This window comes from Perca fluviatilis, chromosome 19, assembly GCF_010015445.1.
Source record: "Perca fluviatilis chromosome 19, GENO_Pfluv_1.0, whole genome shotgun sequence".
Lineage (NCBI taxonomy): Eukaryota > Metazoa > Chordata > Actinopteri > Perciformes > Percidae > Perca > Perca fluviatilis.
This window is the reverse complement of record NC_053130.1, coordinates 31,336,962-31,358,231: the sequence shown is the minus strand read 5'-3', so window position 1 is coordinate 31,358,231 and position 21,270 is coordinate 31,336,962. Positions and strand designations below refer to the sequence as shown.

Sequence of the window (21,270 nt, the reverse complement as noted above, 5' to 3'; positions counted from 1 at the left end):
GTGTCCTTGCAAAATAGATAGTGGAGAAGCAGAAGGGGAGGATAAAGCCGGCAAAAATAGCCACCCAATGGCAGGCTTATACCCACAGTCTACATCTGCTGAGTCAGACTAAACAATACTAACAGTGTGTGTAGTTTTTTTCCAACAGCAGAACTGGAACTGAGCTGCATTCAACAACTTTTGCAACTTTCCAAAACAGACAATCCGACAATCACGGCATAAACAAGTATGAACACTTCTGCCTTAAGACGTGGTTTGACAACACATCAGAATAACTACTTCATTTCAAGCACTGAACCCTTAAACTGTAATGGATGTTTACAACAGTCAGTTTGGGTATGAATGTTAGCATTTATCTTTTTTTTTTTTCTCTTAAGTTTGTTTAAAGGTCCCATGGCATGAAAATTTCACTTTATGAGGTTTTTTAACATTAATATGCGTTCTCCCAGCCTGCCCATGGTCCCCCAGTGGCTAGAAATGGTGATAGGTGTAAACCGAGCCCTGGGTATCCTGCTCTGCCTTTAAATTAAATAAAAATTAAATAATTAAATAATTAAAGCTCAGATGGGCCAATCTGGAATCTTCTCCTTATGAGGTCATAAGGAGCAAGGTTACCTCCCCTTTCCCTGGTTTGCCCACCCAGAGAATTTGGCCCACCCATGAGAGAGAGACATCATGGCTTTCAAACGAGCAAAGTGCCCCCCCTCTCTCCTCCTCAATAGCTACAGACACAGAAATGGCACATCTTAAGGAAAGCTCATTGTGGGACTAGCTCTAGTGGCTGTAATTCTGCACCAAGGCTGAATTTCGGGAAAGAGACTTCAGATACAGTATTAGGGGACCACTAAGGTCTATATAAAAGCATCCAAAGAGCACCATGTCATGGGACCTTTAAAATCTGCATGGTTGTCTGACTGCTCGTGCTCCATCAGACTTCAACACAATATCGCCGTGTTCCCAAATCTTACCAATTCATTTTTTTATTCAAAAATAAGACCCACACTGAACATAAACATAATCAATGTGTAAAAGCTCTGCATGTACTGTATATGCTCTACACTGACTACGTTTACATGCAGCCAATAACCCGTTAAAAACCGGAATATTAGCAATAACCCGGTCGCGCACGGCCATGTAAACACCGGCAAAAACCCGAATATGCTCATATTCCGGTTTTCAAAAACCCGAAAATGATCCCTGGGTTACCCCTTTTCTAACCCGAAATTTTGGTCATGTAAATGTTCTGCGCATGTTCTATTCGCAAGGAATCTTGGTCTTTTGAGTAGAGGAACTTCTTGTATGCGCCAGAAAACCTGCGCGCAGTATACCGGAAGTAAACAAGAAGTAGAGGTAAACATGGCGAGACGCAGCACAGCACCACACTTTTGGAGCGAGGAGGAAACCAATTTCTTCATTAGTGTGGTGAAAACCATGAATATAATGTCTTTTGTTGACGGCAGAAAGTACCGGGAGATAGTGAGATTTATAAGAAGGTGACCGAAAAGTTACGGCGACAGCGGTTTGTCCGTACATCCAGACGCTAACCGTGCGTCACCGTTTACATCGGGATATTGCCAATTGATTACAAATGCCATGTATACAGGAGTAACTCTCTCTGCTCACGCATGTAAACGGGTTATTCCGAATGTTTCAGAAACCCGAATAGTGACCTTAACCCGACCATAACCCGAAAATTGACAGCTTGTAAACGTAGTCACTGTGTGATCGCAAAACATTTGGTTCATACCATCAAGTCATAAAAATCCCATTCCTTCCTGCAGACTATGCAAAAGATCCAGTTGTAAACAAGACAAAAAGAAAATGAAATGCGTCCTCTCCAGTAAAGATGGAACTCTCTCAAGCATACAGAAGTGTAAATGAGAGCGTGTCAAGTCCCTTCCCGATCCCCGCTGGAGCTGAGACTCAAGGGAAGACCAGGATAACAGCCAAGCCCTGAAGGAAGTGAGGAAGTCACTTCTCGCAAATCCCAGGGGTCACTGACGTTACTACGGGGCTGCTGGGCCATCGCCATGGTACCCTGCTTTCAGGGAACACCTGGCCAATCACACTAGTGATGTGAAGTGTAAACACATTTACACTGCAGTACATCCAGTGTTTCCCATACATAGGTTCTACTTGGGCGCACCGCCCAGGTAGATTGAGACCCGCCCAGGCAGATACAATCTGAACACAGACCAGCGGCCTCTAGCACCTCCCCCGTGTGAAGTTGTGCTCCGCGTGCATGACAGCGTCAACGCTTCACTTCAGGATAGTAGCATGCTGCTGGTGGTCTTGCGGTGGTATTAACCACAGTCTCCTCCACTCCATAGCTTTATAATGGAGCTAACCGGAGCTAACCGCTAACAGAGCTAATCGTTGCTAACTGAGCCTTCAGTTGTCATTCTCCGTGTCTGAATCCATGTATTTATGGACTTAAGCCCGAATAAAACCCGAAATGTTATTATTGGCTGTAAAAGTTTTACGGAATAAATCAAAAAAATGAAGAAAGATACAGACAACAAAGACAATTTCTTTTTTTTTTTTTTTTTTACTTTAGATAGCCTTAGTCTATCTAACCAACCACATTTAATTGACAAAGCACATCATGGCTACACTTCATGTGTATCTGTATCATCTTTTAGTCTGATATGTTAAATATGTAAATAATTATTTATTTTGAAAGTATCTGTTAATGTTATGTAGTCTGGTCATTGTTTTCAATAAATAGTTCATAGAGTTTGGAGGGAGGGAAAGGGGTGGAGCGATGACCATCCTCATGTATAAAGCAGTCTGTTGTCGTGATATTTTCTGACAACAATATTTTTTACACATAATTTGTACTTGATTGATACTGCCACACATATTTAATGCTCCCACAACATGTTTTCAGTGTTTTCATTATTTCAGTATAGGGGTGTCACAAAATGTTATAGTATAGCATGCCAAATAACAAATCATAAGGTAAGGTAAGGATTGGATTAAATTTACGATTTAAACATATTATTTTGTAGTGTACGCCAATGCCACAATAACAGCCTAGATGGCAAACAACAACGGTTTGACTTTCAGAGTTTACGAGGTGCACATGAATGCATTATGTAGTCCTGTCGGAGCCCACATCTTTTGCCTTCTTATTAACACAATAATTGTCAACGGTGGACCTTCAAAAGGACATACAAGTGTTGAATTACTAATAAACATGGTGTATTGCATTAGAAAAATGCTCTTTTAAAAAGGTCATTGATAACACACATTGTAACCTAGTGCTATTATCATATGGTTATGAATGACAGCTGAAGGATTACATGTTCCCCTACAGACTAAGAAACGTCTAGAGTCTCTTAAGTCTAGTCAAGTTAATAAGTCTCTTGGACTTATTAAAAAGTTTAAACCCCCCAAGAGATGAACTGAAAAGTACACAGTGGTCAAGTTCTGAAAAAGCCGTTTTCTCTTACAGTGCTTTCAGATGGCCAGCAGCTCAATCCACAGCTCACCAAAACGTCCATTCTGTCTCTACTGAGCCGATCAACCCAAACGTTTGGCAGGAACTGACCATTAGCAGCCAGGTTTCCCTGCCCACTTTATTTCCTACAGACGTTACAATAATTCTGTGAATAAACATTATGCCTTAAGAAATACACAATGAAAAGTGGATGTCTGCCATCCAGGGTTTCCCTTTTTTACTCACTGAAATGAGTACAGTAATGATGATAATGCCCTCCATTATGAGATGATACTGATATTAAGAAATGTGGTTTGGGTAACAGGTTGCTCATTTCCAGCTAACAATGCTAACCTTATTTGCTCAGTAGAGGACCACGTCTCACCAACAGCAAGTCAAAACTTCACAATTACCACACTACATAACCTTTGTTCTTTCTTTTCAATGTGATGAAAGTAACCAACTCACACTTGAAACACAGGTGAATAAAGTGGGGAATACTGACCAGAAAGGCACAGGCTGCATAATGTTATAAACTGGGCCCATATTGTGGGATTCCTCAGAGAAGCAGATGTGCTCCAGCTGACTTACTCTGTAATCCCACCCCACTCTCTGATCCAACAACATGCACACACTCCAACACACACATACAGTGCAAACAGAGAGAACATAAACAAGCGTTATCCTTTGATCGTTGTGCGGCAGAAAAAAAGGCATTACTGTCTACAGAGGTCACCGCGAAGGAAAATGTGTGGAAACTCGCATTTCGATGTGCAAATAAACCAGCAGGGACGGAGATGCTCATATAACATCAAAGCAACAGTCAATTCAAGTCCATATTAACAACCACTGATCAAATAACCAGACTTTGCACACACACTCACACACACACACACACACACACACACACACACACACACACAACAGTGAAGGAAAAACTATCACTGAGCTAAGCCATTATAAAGAATCGCTCCTGACCAACCCATCAAGCATCCAATCCCCACTAATTGGAGACGAGATGTGAGGCAATATATTCAGTGAAAGCACCTGCATTTTCAGTATGATGTTAGTTGCCAAGCTTGCAAAGGCAGAGAAGCGTTCCGCTATTTGCAAGTTTAGAGGACCATAGATGTAAAGAGGTTGGCACCACTGAAAGTATATATCCCAATGTTAATATACATATGAAAGTTTACTTTAAATAATAACCTCAATGTCAGTCAAAATTACTACAAAACTATAGTGATATGTTTTGCTCATCTGGAATAAATATTTCAACTTTGTTTCTGAGAAATTGTAGTTTTTCTGTTTGGAATGTCAAGCATGTAATACTACAGTACCCCTGATTCCCAGCAGCCATTGCTACGGTATAGAGAGGCAATGTCCTTTCCTATCCAGTGGACCCCATGGGACCTTATTTCGGAAGAAATATGTAAGGTAGTGAACGGGGAGAGACCAAAACTTGTTTGATCCCGTTTTAATTCCAAGCCATAATTTACACATATGATATTCGTCATTTCAAAAGATAATTTTGCAAGTCAAGAAAGTCTCAGTTTGTCGTAGAACCGTTGAAGTATAAGACTGTGAGAATACGTAATTAGAAAGACTACACACTTCAAAGTTGCATGGGTGACGTCTCGCTGAAGCTACGTTGCCTGTGTCTCATGGACGCAATCACAATGTTGGTGTACAATACCTTCTGGGTAGACAACTCCTGCGTCCTGTCCTGAACAAACGGGGGCGAAGAACAAAAATATGTACTCTTATCTCATTCATCTAAAACGCATGTTTAATACTTTCATATTTCAACACTTTGACTAATGTTAGGTTGGAGACCTAATTTACCTGTTGGGCCACACAAAATGACACCACAAAATGACACCACCCACACTAGCTGTCAGTCCGACCAGCGGTGAGATGTTGCCGTTCGTAATGTTAGATTTGGTTTCTCAAAGACGCTAGCAATGCAATGCAACACAGTACAGAAAATAAGCACAGCAGAAACCGAAAGGTCGGACCTCCGTGTTAACCTATTTATCTTTAAACGTTGCCGTTACGGCTAATGATGACAATAGAAATAAACAAGTTTGGCGGTTTCACATATTTCTGCAATTTAAATCAATGGCTATTTGTCTACCCGGAAGTAATTTTTGTGTTAGCTGGACGTTGTGTTGATTAGGTCTATAAAGGTGATGCCAGTGTGACAAGATTCAGAGTTCTATCAGATTCAGATTGTTCTGTCGTCACAATTGGTACAAACTACCACAAGTTCACCTTTGTGATGTTTGCTGCTCGGAACTTGTAATTGACTTCTCTACTAAAGAATGTCTTGTACCTTGGATTTTTAACAGTCCTGTTTTAACTCATGCTTTTGTAGTCTAATGCAAAGTTGGATGGATACTTTTACTGGTAAGCACATCTTTATGCCATGAAAACATTTAGCTAGCTTGAGCAATGCCATGCTGTAGCTCATCTATGGAGTAATAATAAGAATAAACCCCTGGGCACGCAGCATATATAACAGCTAAACTTTGGGCACAAATCTTTAATGACAAGTGCAAGCTGTCTTGACCATTCTGACCTTTGAGGGAAAAGTGTGCTAAAGTATTATTAGCACCATAGATTTTGTATACAACTATATAAACTGTTTCACAAAAGAGGATGGTTTTTAGACAGTTAAAGGCCCTGACACATCAACCCGATGGCTGACCGTCAGCAGAAAAGGCAGTCAGACTGATCAGTACAGCACGTGCGCCAGACCTAATACATCTCCATAACAGCAGGCGGCGCTAATCTGTATTGTCGCCCAAAAAAGAAAAAACGGAAATGACGAACGCGTCACGTGGGTCTGGCTTCTCCAGCCGAACATAATGGCGGCTCGTTCAAAATACGATCTCGTATTTTATGAAAATAGTTCATTGAAACATGTTTCTGAGAGTAGTCTGTCACTCATCCGGCTCGTCATTTCCGGGTTAGCACTCACCAATCAGATTGGTCATTGAGTCTGACTGCCCACCCTCCGACCCTGCAAGTCAGGTCGGCCAAAATGAAGGCTGACGGCCCCTCCGACGGACGACGGCACGGAACACACCAAACAGACTCCAGTCACTGGCCTCGCCAGACTGTCCGACGGCCGATTATCGGGTTGGTGTGTCAGGGCCTTAAGAGACAGGAGTCCATGGTACAAACAGCTTTGTCTCCTGAATAAGCTGCTAGCTAGCTAGCTAGCTTGGAATGCAATTGTGAGTGATATCACATTCCTGGCCGGCTAGCATGTGGTTAGCTCTCCTGCCAAAGTTTTTTTCTGGCTTTACTATGGGAAATTTGAACTGGTTAGGCTACTTATTTACTATGTTGTTCAATCTAATCATACATCACAGCGGCTATGCTTTGTTCAACTGTTTTCCAAAGCTCATGTGAAATTCCAGATACAATTGAGAATAAGTCAAACTGAAACATGTCACACTCATGGAAGTCATTCCTCCAGACTAGCAGCTTGGCAGGAGAGCCGAGCAAACTGTGTGACACCCAGAGCCTCTGAATCCAGCCTAAGCCAGCAATTCTTCAGAGGACGCCGACAACATTAGCTAGTCTCAACAGGACTCAACAGGATCTGGACTGGATTCATCACATTGGCCATGTCCATCTTTACAGCGGAAGCTATGTAATTGTTGTCTGATTGACGACAGAGGCTGGGCATTGTGTGTGTTTAACAGGGTATTAACTCACTCCAAAGGTAAAGAAGGGTGTGGCTTGCTAAAATGTGTTTTCAGTGACACCAACTGAGGCATAGTCCCAAAATATTTAAATCAAAAAGTATAAATGAGTTGCCTGTGCAATGCCATTCAACTTAAAGTGCCATACAAAATTCAACTTTATTTCAGACACACAGGTCCATATCAGTATACAAATATGTAAAACACAACAGCAAAGACAAGACAAAAAAGTTATATAAATTAAAGTTCATCAGATCAAAGTGATTAAAACACATAAACAGTTGTTCCAATGTTTCCAAAAGCAAGAAGTGTACCTTGTGTCACTCTGTGTGGGGTCAGTTAAAGCCACCATAGTTACATTATAGAATAAGTTAAGCGACACATAAATGTGTACATGAAATTTCTCAACACAGCATGAAAGGGGGAACATTACTTGTTACAAACATATGACTAGCACTTTTTCATCTTGGCATTTTGAGCATACGAATTCCATAATAACTGCTTGAGTCACGCTTGCAAAATATGGTCACCAGAAAAGAAGTTTATCTTTTTCGTCTGTTGACTCACCCAAGGTGTTAAAGACATTTTACAACAAAACATGAATATGAGGCAAAAGAACAGAAAGTCAGCTCTTGATTGGAGGTTGTTTTTGGGCCACTGGGGTGAAATTATGTTAAAGTGACACAAAAGCAAATATCAACACCCATTTTGAACTTGTTTTATATTCCGTATCGACTAGGTGATATAGAGTTGGTGGTTGGAAAACAACTGTTGCCACTCACCGGACGTCATTTTGCTGCTGCGGTTTCTTCTGCCCAACCAGGTTCACCGTTCTTGCTTTGATAGGCTGCTCTTCTCTGAAACACACGGGGTTAGGAAAATGCTGTTAACATAAAACTCCACTGTTAACTCTCTTCTGGTTTCTGTATTGAGTTTATTTATTTATTTCCAAACTCCCTATTTACACTTATTAACAATGGCTGGCTAACGGAATTCAGTTAGTGTTCTGTAGATTTTTGGGATATTTATCTGCAAAATAGGATGACAGTCTGCCTTTGTGCCCTTCTTGTGTTCATAAAAATTAAAATAGCTAAGTATGAGCGTAAGTCCAGACTGCATTTGACCCTGGGTTCATTTCGCTATACTAAGCTTTCCTATGAGTAACTGTTAGCTTTCAAATATTTTCCTTCTTATCCTCATAAAACCTGTTCTGAGTATTAATGTTCTCACTCCTATGAATTGCAGCCGAGTCCTGTTTTAAAGGGTAATATCGGGGTTTTTGTTCAACCTGGACTCAACCTATTTTCTTATGTTTTTGTGTCTAAGTGACTGATGGGAACAACAATCTTTAACATTGGTCCAGTAGTAAGCAAGATCGCTACATTCGGCAGTTAGCAAAACAAGCTACAATGTAAGTTAATAGGGCAGTTGTCCAGCTTGTATTTACGTTCACAAAAGTGCTTGTTTTTTCACTGACAGGCTCAGATTAATATTCTAAGTGTCTGACAACATTATGGAAAGGATTTCTAAGGAGGTTGACCTTTTGTTAAAGAGTAAGATCCTTTTTTAAACATAAAAACATCAACGAAATTGCGTTCGCTAAACCCACCAGACTCCATTTAGATAAACAGTAATTTTAGCATTGTAAAATACACTTCATTCAAAGTCGACAGAAACAAAATAAAACTATGAAAAACCGTTTTGGGTCGTCTTTCCACCTTTCCAAACATCACAACTTTAGTTTTGGTTGAAATAAACTCATAGTTTACCGATTTACATGTGAAAATATGTTGGCTCTATACACGTTAAAAGCGGGTTTTTTTTATAACAGAATATGGTGGGTTAAGCACTAGCGACCTCGAGCTGTTTCTAGTTAAAGAGAAAGGTCTTAAATAGGTTTTAAAAAGGCCTATCTCTGTAGGGATCCTTTCCATAATGTGAATTAGAATATTAATCTGAGTCTTTCAGTGGCAAAATAAAGCACTTTTAGTGCTTACGGCAAAAACATAGGAAAATAGAGTTCAGGTTGAAAAAACAACCTAGCATAGAAGCTCAGTACAGCTATTTTGTGTCACCTGAGTTCAAATGACATTGTAGTCACTCAACCAAACGAACCAAACCAAAAAAAGGCAAATGCTCCAAATACAAACTGAACTGCTCATCCACACTCTCATTGCAGTGTGAAAGATACCTTTAGGCATCGATGACAGGCCTTACACAACAATGACATGCTTTCAATATGTCCACTGACACGTTCACGGTGTGATTCAAAGCCATCTCATCCATAAACATGAACAGTGGGCTCTGATCAGTCAGATCACAGAGGAAACTCGAGAGAGAAATCCCCACCAACACCCACACTGTCTAAAACAGACATGTCTTTGTTTCGTCAATACTGTGGGTACAACTCCAATTATGAGACACTTTCTGCACATTAGGACTGGTGACATCTCTTTGTTCCTAATGGATTCTAACCATCATTTGCTGTACTGACTGTTTAAAATCAGTAATGATTGAGGTAATGGTGACATCCTTGGATTACACTGGTAAAGGATACTGCGTTACTTACAATATGGACTTACTAATGCTACTTTTCCACAAGTGAAGCCATTTTAAAATTCAGCTTAGGTTTGGATTTTACTGGAGTTAGTTGTGTCTGAATACAAGAGTAAAGGACCATACCAGTGTGACTGGAAGTTTTAGCTTTTTTGTATAGACCGAATCACCATGATGCTGCGGCAACACAAAAATCACTTCCGGTCCCGTGGACAAATGGCAGTTGGTTTAAATTGGAGAGATATGTGTGTATGTATATGGAGATTCTGTTGTCATTTTCAGCCGTCACTGTAACGTTTAGCCTAAAGATAGGTAAACTTTAGGGCTGCACGATAGTTTTTAAAAAAAGATTTAAGTATAGCATAGCATAGTAGTATGTATAAAGTTTAATATTCACTGTGTAACAGGGAAAACGTGTCAGTGAGCAATATAACATGAAACACCATCAAAACTGCTCTATATTCTTATGCAAGGATGAGAACATACTTGTAGATATGAGTGTTTTTCTTTAAATAAGCATGGAACATTGAACAGTCAAACACAGCACATTTATCACAAAAGCTAAAGCTATAATTATTAAAAGAAATTCCAATAAAAGATATAAGCACTTTCCTGTAAACCAAGATTTCTGAAATGCCTCAGTTCAATGGCATAATCTACATATTGCACCTTCTACAATCATGTTAAATAAAGTAATGAAAAACCAACTGAAAATAGGACATTTCTGTAAACAACCTGTGATATGTAACATTATTGCAGCATTTTTCTAGGGAAAAAAACATTAAATATAATAATATAAAGAGGAATAAAAAATGTTAAACCAAATGTTACACCAAACATTCAACTACATATTCACATGCAATTAATCGCGGTCTTTACGATTAGCTAATCGCATTCATTGCAAACCCCAATTTGGATTTGAAAACGATTAATTGTTCAGCTCTAGTGAACATTGTGCTCCTATCTGACGTTTCTGCTGGACTTATTTTCTGTCCTGTGTTGCTTTGCTAGCGTCTTTGATAAACCAAATCTAGCTTTAAGAACCATGACATCTCGGACTGAATGCTAGTGTGGTGGTGTCATTTTCTTTAGCCTGTGGCCCAACAGGTAAATTAGGTCTCCAAGCTAATGTTAGTGAAAGTGTTGAGGTATGAAAGTATCAAACATGCATTTTAAATGAATGAGATGAAAGTATATACATTTGTTACTCTTCCTCGTTTGCTCAGCGCCATTAAATTGTATGAAAGGGACGCAGGAGTTTTGTACCCAGAGGTTCTCACAAACAAACATGAATGGGTCAATACTCCACATTTTTAATGACATTTTCAAATGCATGCTTCACAATTCTTTTTTATTTCTGTATTTGCTGTAACATTTCAGGCATTCATTGGTTTCCATTCACTTCATTGCTTGGTTCCAGTATTTCATTATTTTTCACAACTTTATTGTGTATGTTCTCACAAACCAACATGTGACAGAAAATGCAGTTATAAAACGCTTGGTTTCCAAGCTTACTGCATTTATATAGCACCTTTCTACCTATCCACATACCACTCACACATACACCGATGGTGGCAGAGCTGCCATGCAAAGCGATGGCCCACTACATGACGTGCCCATTGGCTCGCTGCTGCTCAGTCAAAAGTAGTCTCGCACTGCCAGACCCTCCTCCGCACTGCGGAGGAGGGTCTGGCTAGTCCACACAACATTCCGGGATGGGAGAAAAACATGCTCCGGCTTATTGGCATTTCTTTAAACCAATCACAATCGTCTAAGCATCGGACAGAGCCACGGTGCCTCTGCAAAATAGCCTCAGGAAGCAACCTGTTGGACAAATAGTCTAGCTAGATGTCTTGATTTACCCTGCAGAGATCTGAGGAGCAGTTAACCATAGTCCTCAGAAATCCAGTTTAGAATTACAACACAAAGAAAGTGGCGGAAGGTGACGGACATCCGGCAGAAAAGAGTGACGCCGGCGGAATTTCTGGCAGTCGGAAGTCGCTAGATTTATCGCTAGTCACTTTTTTGCATAAAAAGTCTCTAAAGGGGTCTGAAAAGTCAAGTGGGCAACACTGCCCTGCCCCCGCTGCTGTACAGAGGCTGCTACATGACATCTTTTGCGCATGCGTGATTGTTTGAAAGACACACACACACATATACACACACACACACACACACACATACACTGACACAGAGTCCTCGATTTATAGTTAGTTCAGATAACAATATTGCAATTTTTGCATACATATTATGCATTGTAGATCAGCTATCTTGCTCATCTACTGTAGTCAAGGAAAAACAGATGCAAGCAATAAATGCTCAAACACCACACACCTCTTCGCATTTTTTTAACTACTTTACAATGGATGTAGTGTGTTTCCTGTACATTCATTTAAGGCTGAGGCAAGTTCAACACAGTGAGGGCACTGACATCAACAAGCTCTCTGTGTAATGAAAATAAGTGATCAATTTCTACCCAGAGAGTATGGCTAATACTGACATTAAATGACTGCAATGCAATGCAATGCAAGAATTTCCTTCCACTGAGTTTCTGGTTTCACCAGTTCAGTGAGGTAAGGAGGGCAATCCTACCTGCTAAGCTGTCAAGTTTGAACAATTGTGCTTGATTGTATCAATAAAATGCAGGTTGAATTCCTATGTTTAAAATAGAGTGAGAGATTGCTACTCATTGGTCATCAATGCTTATTAAATTGTTAATTTTTATTTATTTATTATTCCACGGACTAACACCCATTGTCGTAATGCAGTGAAGTTTCGAATATTTTCTTATTGGTGTTTTTTTTTATATATATACAGATTCCTCTCAATTCAAGTGTGTTTTCTATCAGTTGGAACAACCCCTGGATAATAGTAGGCAATTGGTGATCATTTTCCCTTAACATAATTTGAACAGTTTTCTAATCAATCAAATCTTGAAATTGGAGTATTTTTAGTTTAATAAATATTGTATTGTATCTATGAAGAATAGATGTAGCGGAGGCATACTATCATTTACAGTTTTTCCATCTTTCTTTCTGTACAAGAAATTCATTTTCATCATATAACAGTTTACCTCATGATAATTATTGACAAGACATTATTGTTTACCCACAATTTATTTACCATTACCTCATTGTTGCTGTGGCGATATACCAACAGAGAGGTACTGTATGCATACATATACTGTGAGCCTATACGCTTTCAAAGCAAGCGGACTGATGGTGAGTATATCTCAAAATTCACACAAGAGTAGTGTATTCTCGGCCTCTCTGCATTACAACCCACACTACCCTACTGCTAGAACACTCACCATGCATGTATTAGTCAACCAGTGCAGCTTTTCAGTGCAGATTGTAAAGACACACACACGCACGCATGCACACTGTTTTGCCATGGCAATCTCCATCCAAACAGTGATGAGAGGAAATGCTGCTGAAGCCAATATAGGTTAACACATGTCTGCGCTGAAAACCGCTAGAGTATGATATGAGTGAATCCATGGCTTCTAATACATTACTGAAAATGATGCATAGCCACTTAGAGCCGGAGCTATATATTGGACGCTTCCTTCTTTAGATGCAATGAATCGATCTTCCGTTCCAGTGCTGGGCTATCAGTCCGCACGGAGGGCTTAAAATAGAACATGGACGTAAAGCTTGAGGAGCGCTTCGCTTAGGTGGGTCGGCCTATCTTTCTATCAGCCCATCTATGCATGCAGCTCCATGCAGACCATGCAGAAAACATGAAAAAGGCATTGTTTCAACTTGATCCATTTTCTGGTCCTGTAGGAAACGGGGTGATGGATGGATGTGGGTTCATTTCTGCACAGTGATAAATAAATCTGGAGTAGACAATTCTCCATGCATGTATGGTGGTGGTATAGAGGAGGAAGAGGAGGAGGAGGAGGAGGAGGAGGTTTATGCACACAGTGAATATAAGTCACTACTGATTCAAAATGACATTACACAGGCACCTTTTCCTCCCCCTGTTATAGGCCTACTGGTTCTATAACAGCCTGTGCGATGTCTGTTGCAAGAGCACTGGCCTACATACAGTGCATACGGCTGGGAAAGGCTCAACCGCACCCCAGAGCTGAGAACAGCAGCTGTTGAGATGGATGCTGCACAGATAAAAGCCAACAGGGAGGGTTTTTTGCTTTTACTAGTCTCAATGCCAGGCTTCATTGAGCTTTTTTTTTTGTTGTTGCAAATTTCTGCTGCATCTATAAATTAAATATCTCAGGTGAAGTCCATATACTTCATTGGTGTGACTGATAATGATGATATTAGGGAGCAAAGTGCAGATGAGAAAGCAGTTCTTATTTTTCATCTGAATGGAGCGTGTGATGCTGCTGCCCTGCTTACGATGGGGCATGGTGACACACCCCTTCATCCTCCCACCATTCCTGTTCTTCTTCCTCCCTCCTGAGCAAAGTTACACCTGACCCACCACCACACTCATTAAGCCTCTTATAGGAGAGGAGCAGTGAGAATCTACAAACTGGAGGTGAACCCTGCGCTACACTGGCCCTTGCATGTTTTCTCTTTCACATAGCTGTAGCCTACATGGGCCTGTAGTGAGTGAGTGAGTGAGTTCTGTGTGGAGGGGACCTGCAGGATGTACACGCGCACACACACACACACACACACACACACACACGCACACATGCATGGTCAGATACAGTGGAGTGATGCTGACACATTTCATCCGTAAGAGAAAACAGAGGTGGATGGACTTAAAGGAAATAGCCCAGGCCAAGTCTCTCACACTCTCTCTCTCTCACACACAGACACAAACACACACACACACACACACACACACACACACACACAAACATATGCATGGTCAGATACATTGGAGTGATGCTGACACATTTCATCCATAAGAGAGGTGGATGGACATATAGGAAATAGCCCAGGCCCAGTCTCTCACACTCTCTCTCACACACAGACACACACATAAGCCACACACACACACACACACACACACACACACACACACACACACACACACACACAGACACACACACACACACACTTCTCCTCTCTCTCTTACTTTAACATGGCCTCCTCCTTCGCCTCCTCCTCCCGCTGCCGAGCCAGTACAGCCATGATGATCTTCCTCTCATCCTCCGTCAGATGGCTCAGGTCCGGCTCCGGGATAGCCGGGGCTACGGGTGGGCGCGGGCCGCCCCGAGGGCCCACCGAGGCGAACATCTTCCCCAGCACCACCACCTTCCCTCCCTTCCTCCCTCCTACTCCTCGTCGTCTTCCTCCTCCTCCTCGCCTCGGTCGGGATCACGGATAGAAAACCCGCTGGCGGAGCCCACGGATCACGACATGGCCCACGGACAAAGCGGCGGTTGGAGAGACTGATGCGGAGTTCCCATGGCGGTGGCGGGGGGCAGCCAGGGCGGCGGCGGCGGTGGCAGCAGTGTCGGTGCTAGCTGTGGTAGTAGAAGCAGCGGTGGTGGTAGCGCTTCGGTTCCTGGTGGCCGTTTTCAGCCTCTCTTTCTCCCTCTTGCTGCTCCGCTGTCTTCTTCTCCCCCCACCCCCCTCCCACCGCCCGCCCGCCCGCCTCTCCCCTCCACCACCTCCGCTTTACGGGGAGCCCATGTCTCCGGCGGTCGTGCGGGATGATGGCACACGGGAGCGGGATCTCGGTTCCTTCCTTCACGCCAGGCAGAGAGGGGGGTGTGTGGGGGGGGGGGGTCCCCTGGAGGCGGCTCAGGTCTCCGCTCGGTCCGGTGGGCTGGCTGTGTGGCTGCGGGGCGAGGCGGCGACTTCTTGTTTTCCAGCGCCGCCGCTGATACTGATGCTGATGCTGCTGTCAGGGAGACGGAACCGTCAATGGGACCGCAGCCCCTCGAGCGCGTTCACTTCTCTTGCGGCGGGAGCGCGCAGCCCTCATTTGAGAATGGGGGGCTCCACTCACCGTTAAGATGCGCGCTCACGACATCCTATAGCACACTGAGAAAATAAAGGGTTCCTCAAGAGTGCACTGTGGGTTTTATAGGACCATGATAAACGGACGTTTGGGATCACTTCGAAAGAAGAATCCCTTATTTTTTATTTCCCACCTTAAAACGATAGTTCAAATATAGGCCAATAAATTGATTAGCCTATAGGCTATTAGGCCTATAGTCAAAATAAGATACTTATTGTAATATTTGCACAGGTTTTTTAAGGGTTAAATTAGGCTATATCAACAGAATATAGGTTTTAAGGATGGATGGATGGATGGAAGGGCTTTGAAGGGGATTTTACCTTTTAAAACTGCCCTGATAACATGAAAACCGTCCCTTAAGTTTCACCTTAATTTGACAAATTAAGGGATGTCTTTTGTAATTTTTAAGGGGAAACTGCTTAAAGCCTCTGGTTAGACTCTGCTCAGGTTGAAGGTGGGCCGGAGCTTAGATGATAATTGATTGGGTCACTATCAATCAGAATGATAATGCCATCATTTGCCCTGCCCTAACAAGTGCAAAAAAGCAAACAGGAGACTCAGGAATATGTCATTCAATCAGCAGACACACCCACACAGTCCTGGGAAGAGGTCTAATCAACCAGATTAACTGAAAACACCTGGGTGTTCAGGGCCTTTAAAATCTACAAAATAGCATCTAACATATATCATTTGCTTATACTAAATCCATAAATTTTTATTTAAGGGGCAACCTCAGCAGTTTACTCGCAAATTGGGTTTCATTAACGGGTAAACTATGGTAACAGATCATAATTAAGGGCTTTTAAGGTGTAACACCCTCTTATATATGACCTTCCCTGAATGTTCACTCAATCTCAATTGAATCTTTTTTTTGGGAATTTATTCTTGTCTGGAGGGATCTTGCTTGTTCACTCTCTCCTATTCTCCTCTTTGGTCTCTTTACCTCAGCCATGTGTGTAGAGGCTGCTGAGACCATTAAAAAGAAATGTACGGTATATGCCTAGTGTACGTGAAGTAGGCCAAATAAATAAAATTATATTAGTAATGTATAACAAAAAAAAGAATGCGAGTCTAAAGAACCATTTTCTGGTACTGTGGGAAACCCTTCACAGTAAGAGTGTTTGCACCCTCCTCCTCCTCCTCCTCCTCCTCCTCCTCCTCCTCCACTCTCCCACCAATCACAGCGTGTTACATAGAATGACGTGCATCCCCCTTTTTTCTTTTTTTCTCCCATCCTCCCTCTCTCTCTCTCTCTCTCTCTCTCTCTCCCACTGCTTCCTTCTGTCCTTCCTCCATTCCCATCCTTCCAGCAGTTCCCACCACACACACACACACACACACACACACGCACGCGCACACACACACACACACACACACACACACACACACACACACTACGTCTTCATGCTGAAAAACAATCTGAATGGAGCCTGAGGTTTACCACACAGCCATGCACATGTATGGCTATAGGGTGACATTTACAGTATGTCAGTGTACAACATTTTAGTTATAGGCTGTGCGGAGAGGGGTTACAATTAAGATACACGGGAATGTGCCAAAGCTGGGAAGTGTAATTGTGTCACATTAATCTAAATTTAGAAACAAATGTACTTTATTGAATTATTTTTATCCACAGATCCAGATTTAGTAAAACTGCAATATTCATTGTAGACCACGATTTCGTTTAGAAATTGACAATATTTGTTTACAGTTAGAATCCTGTACCAAAATTAGACTATGCCACACTTCCATGAACCTTCAGGGGACCATACAGGTCCCTACACACTGTGTTGTAAACCAGTTGATCAGACAGTATCACTGTAAATTCATAGTGGATTGGAATATCAGCTCACAGATTTGTATTTCAGCACCATGGTCAGCTCACTGAGCTGCAGCATTATTTAAATCAGCTGAGAGGTGAAACATGTACTGAGAGGAGGAGTAGCTGCAAGTCTGGAGCCAGTAGCACGTTGGGAGAATAAGAAAAGAAGAAAGAAAGAAATATCTATGTGTGAGTGTGTCCGTCCGGCTGTCTATCATTCGAATATCTCGAGAACCCTTCATCTGATCTACTTCACACTAAAGCGTGGTTTATGCTTCTGCGTAAAATCTACGCCGTGGCTACGTAGGTAGATAATCGCCGTCACTCTCTCATTCGCTCTGCCAAACATGTCCCCAGCACACACACATGCTGGTCCTGCTAAGAAATCGACGCACACACCAACCACCTATTTCACTGTGTGTGTTTCTGAGTGTGTGTGGTTGCAGGATACACCAACGTTACAACCAAACTCGAATGGATATCCTGCAGGAACAAGCGTCCCTCTGCCATTGCAACTCAAATTTGAAAAGAGTTTGTCAAACTAACGTATAACACTATGGTTAACGCCGGGAAAATAACATTACCTTTGCTTATTAAATGTAACTTTATAACTGCGGTGGTCAAAGCAAGCCATGTTATATTATAGCACGCAAATGTCCATTATAAGATTAACAGGAATCTGTGGTTATCTGCCTTTTCGGAGTTAAAAAGCTCCATAAGCGATTGTGGTTGTAACAAGTTGCTGGCCATCTGTCACTCACACACCGGCAACAGAGAAGCATCTGAAAGGGCTCAGAGATAAGTGTCTCTCTTTGAGTAGTCTTGCATTACCAGACTGCTGTGGATAAGGTCTGGCTACACCACAGATACATTCTTGGATAGGAAAATAAACGCTCTGGGTTGTTTGTAGAGATGCACCGATTACAATTTTCTAGGCCGATTCTGATTTCCGATTTTTCTTTGAGTTTGACCTGCCAATACCGATTTTAACCGATTCCAATTCAATTTTTTCTAACCACTTTACAGCACACACAAATATTAATTTTTTTATATTTTCTTTAATAGAACATTTTACATCTTGCATAGAACATAGAACATTTCTTGAACAGATAATCGATCGCTATGAAATAGAACTATATAAATTACTCTTGGTGTGGGAAATTCAAACACATCAAAAACGCAATGTTATGGAAAAAACATTTCCTTCTTTTCACATCCAATATCCAACTACATTAAAAATAAAAGTGATATATTTAGCAAACTAAACTTCTGTATGAAAACAGGTAATGGCAATACAATAATATATAAATAACAAATAAAAATCAAATAAATATAGCCTTGCAGTTGCAGTATAACAACAGCGCCATGTCTTAATGCAACCATGGGCTTAGTAGCCAACGGTGGAACTGCATCCCTCCGGCCCAGACAGACTTTTCCCTTAGACTATGCATGGCAAAAGAAATTTCTGTATTTCAGCGGATAATTTTTTGGGGGTACATCAACTTACCAGCCCAAACACTTAAAGGGTCCTTGTTTAAAACGTCGAGTTTTTAACATTTTTAACTTTCACTAGTAGCCGAATCCAGAGTTATTAAACTAGGCATGATGAAAGTGCATAATGAACGTGAGCAGACCCGCGGCCCTGCACTGCATGCTCATCGGGAGGACAATCATATATGATTGTCCTCCCGAGGTCCTGTAGCTGTAATAATGGATATAGCCAGGGCTTAATTTGAGCCAGAACACGCCGGAACATGTTCCGGCACCTCCAACGTTGGATCCAGAACCTTTTTTATTGGATCCGGCACTTCCTGTGTCACTATGAAAAAATAATCGCCAAAATGAAAAAAAATAAATTACTTTTTGTGTAGTGTTCAATGTTGTTATGTGTCTTGTCAGTCTTTATTCCCCATTGAAGTTCCACAAAAAATCTTGTGTTTGCATTTTCGATGCGTTTTGAGTTTGAGGTTAGCCTCATTTCACTCAGGGGAAAAGGGTCAAAAAGACAACAAACTTTGCATAACTTTTTCAAATACGCTGGCGATCGTTTCGGCCGATCAAGAATGTGGAGACATTACATTTCGTACCCATGCAGTGCATGTTCTGAAATTAAAATAAACATTGCCCTGATGTACACACAGCATTGTTTAGGCTTTTTTAGTCAGAGAAGCTATAGGCAGTGTCATTTGTTTTTGTTCCGTTACCTCCAACCCCCGTTTTGAGTCACCGGATCCACCCCCACTCTGCGCTCCGGGACCTCCCACTTTACAAATTAAGCACTGTATATAGCTAATGGTTGTAATTCACCATGTATTCTATTAATACATCCATGGTATTATCTTATGATACATCCGAAGGATGTATGAATGGATGTATGCTGTAAATGTTAATACATGCCAAAGTGAAGTGTTACAATGAACATTGTCGTTGACTGTTGATGTCAATGACTGCAGGCTAACCTTAGTAGCTAGCGCTAGCTAGTATCTAGCTAGTAGCACGACATAATGATTACATCTCCTTGGTTGTCTAAATACATCGATCGTTTATTTAGAAAAGCATGTAAACGATCAGGAACAATGAAAACACAATGTTTAACGTTAGTGAATATTTTAGACAATGAAACTGCGAGTTCATGAGTTTGCCACGTATACCATGGATTTATTAAGAGAACGAACTATACTTGTATAGTAAATGTGCATGTTGCTACCGGTTGCAATGACAAATGACAAACTGTTGCTAGTGCGGCATAAAATCGGCATATGTCAGACTGACGTGATTCAATTACGGTCACCAGCCGGTCAATCGGTGCATCTCTAGTTGTTTGCATTTCTTTAAACCAATCCCAATGGTCTTGGGCGGCACTAAATTCCGGACGCAAATTTGCATTTCCTAGGATGGCGAAGGAATAGCCTGTCCTACTCGTTGCCTTCATTGGTTGGATTGGTTAGGGTTAGGCATTAGGAGTGTGATTGGTTGGGGTATAGTCTTGCATTGCCAGACCAAGTAAGGTCCCTCTAGGTGTGATATCATACACTCTAGCTCTCAACATCTCTGAAACAGTCTAAAAAGTTTGACGAAACATAAACCTTGCTTGATATCAGAATGCCAATTAATGCCAATAAAGTCAAAAGTCTCGAGACCCATTTAACTTTTAATAATTTTTACATTAAAGTATGGCAGCAGATCGGTGTGGCCCCAAAGAGGGGTGGTTTTGAGCTCTGTTCACATTGATTTACAGATGATTTCCCATTGTAGTCCATGGGCAATTTAGTGCAGTGTTTTGACATTTTCGTGAAAACCGCTAGGCAAATCTCTGAGAAAAGACATAGTACACCATTCCCGACCATTCCGCATGTGTTGGCATCACTGGACAAATGTGCAGGGAGATGAAGACTAAGAATAATATTAAAGGGGCGCTATGCAGTTTTGGCCATTTCTTCGCTTTTTGCTCGCAGGTTTCTCTATAGACTCCTCGCTCGGTCAGTCTGCCGTTTCCTCTTTCTCTGTTCCTCCGACAATGCATTCCTAGCTTTCTTCTTCTTTTTTGCTGGCTCTGCCATGACGATAGTGTGAAAAACTTTGCTACTTTGTTAGCTGGTTCCTGAATGGGCGTATGTGTGCAGTGCCGTGAAGCAATTTGTTACATCGCGAGACCTGATATCACGCGATACTTCCTGATCCTGAGGCCAGCGGCTTGCCGACCGAAAGTTGCAAGTGTGGTTTTTCTGCCCATAGGCGCTAGGGGGAAGCGAGACGAACACCATTCAACCCAAAAAAAGTCATATAACCAT

At 41.7% G+C, this 21,270-nt stretch overlaps 1 protein-coding gene across 2 annotated transcripts in view; it reads right to left on the bottom strand.

Annotated features, from left to right (window-relative positions):
* The window catches only part of LOC120547952 (regulating synaptic membrane exocytosis protein 1-like), a 150,262-nt gene extending 134,989 nt beyond the window's left edge, over positions 1-15,273 (bottom strand). Inside the window, exons 1-2 of one of the 2 annotated variants that reach the window (XM_039783784.1) lie at positions 14,767-15,273; positions 7,938-8,012 (exon numbers count right to left, since the gene is read on the bottom strand). In XM_039783784.1, coding sequence (XP_039639718.1) covers positions 7,938-8,012; positions 14,767-14,927 — 236 coding nt within the window. In that variant the 5' untranslated portion in view covers positions 14,928-15,273. The remainder of the gene's footprint in view (positions 1-7,937; positions 8,013-14,766) is intronic. The other variant, XM_039783783.1, reaches the window with a different exon arrangement.
* Positions 15,274-21,270: the final 5,997 nt, after the last annotated feature.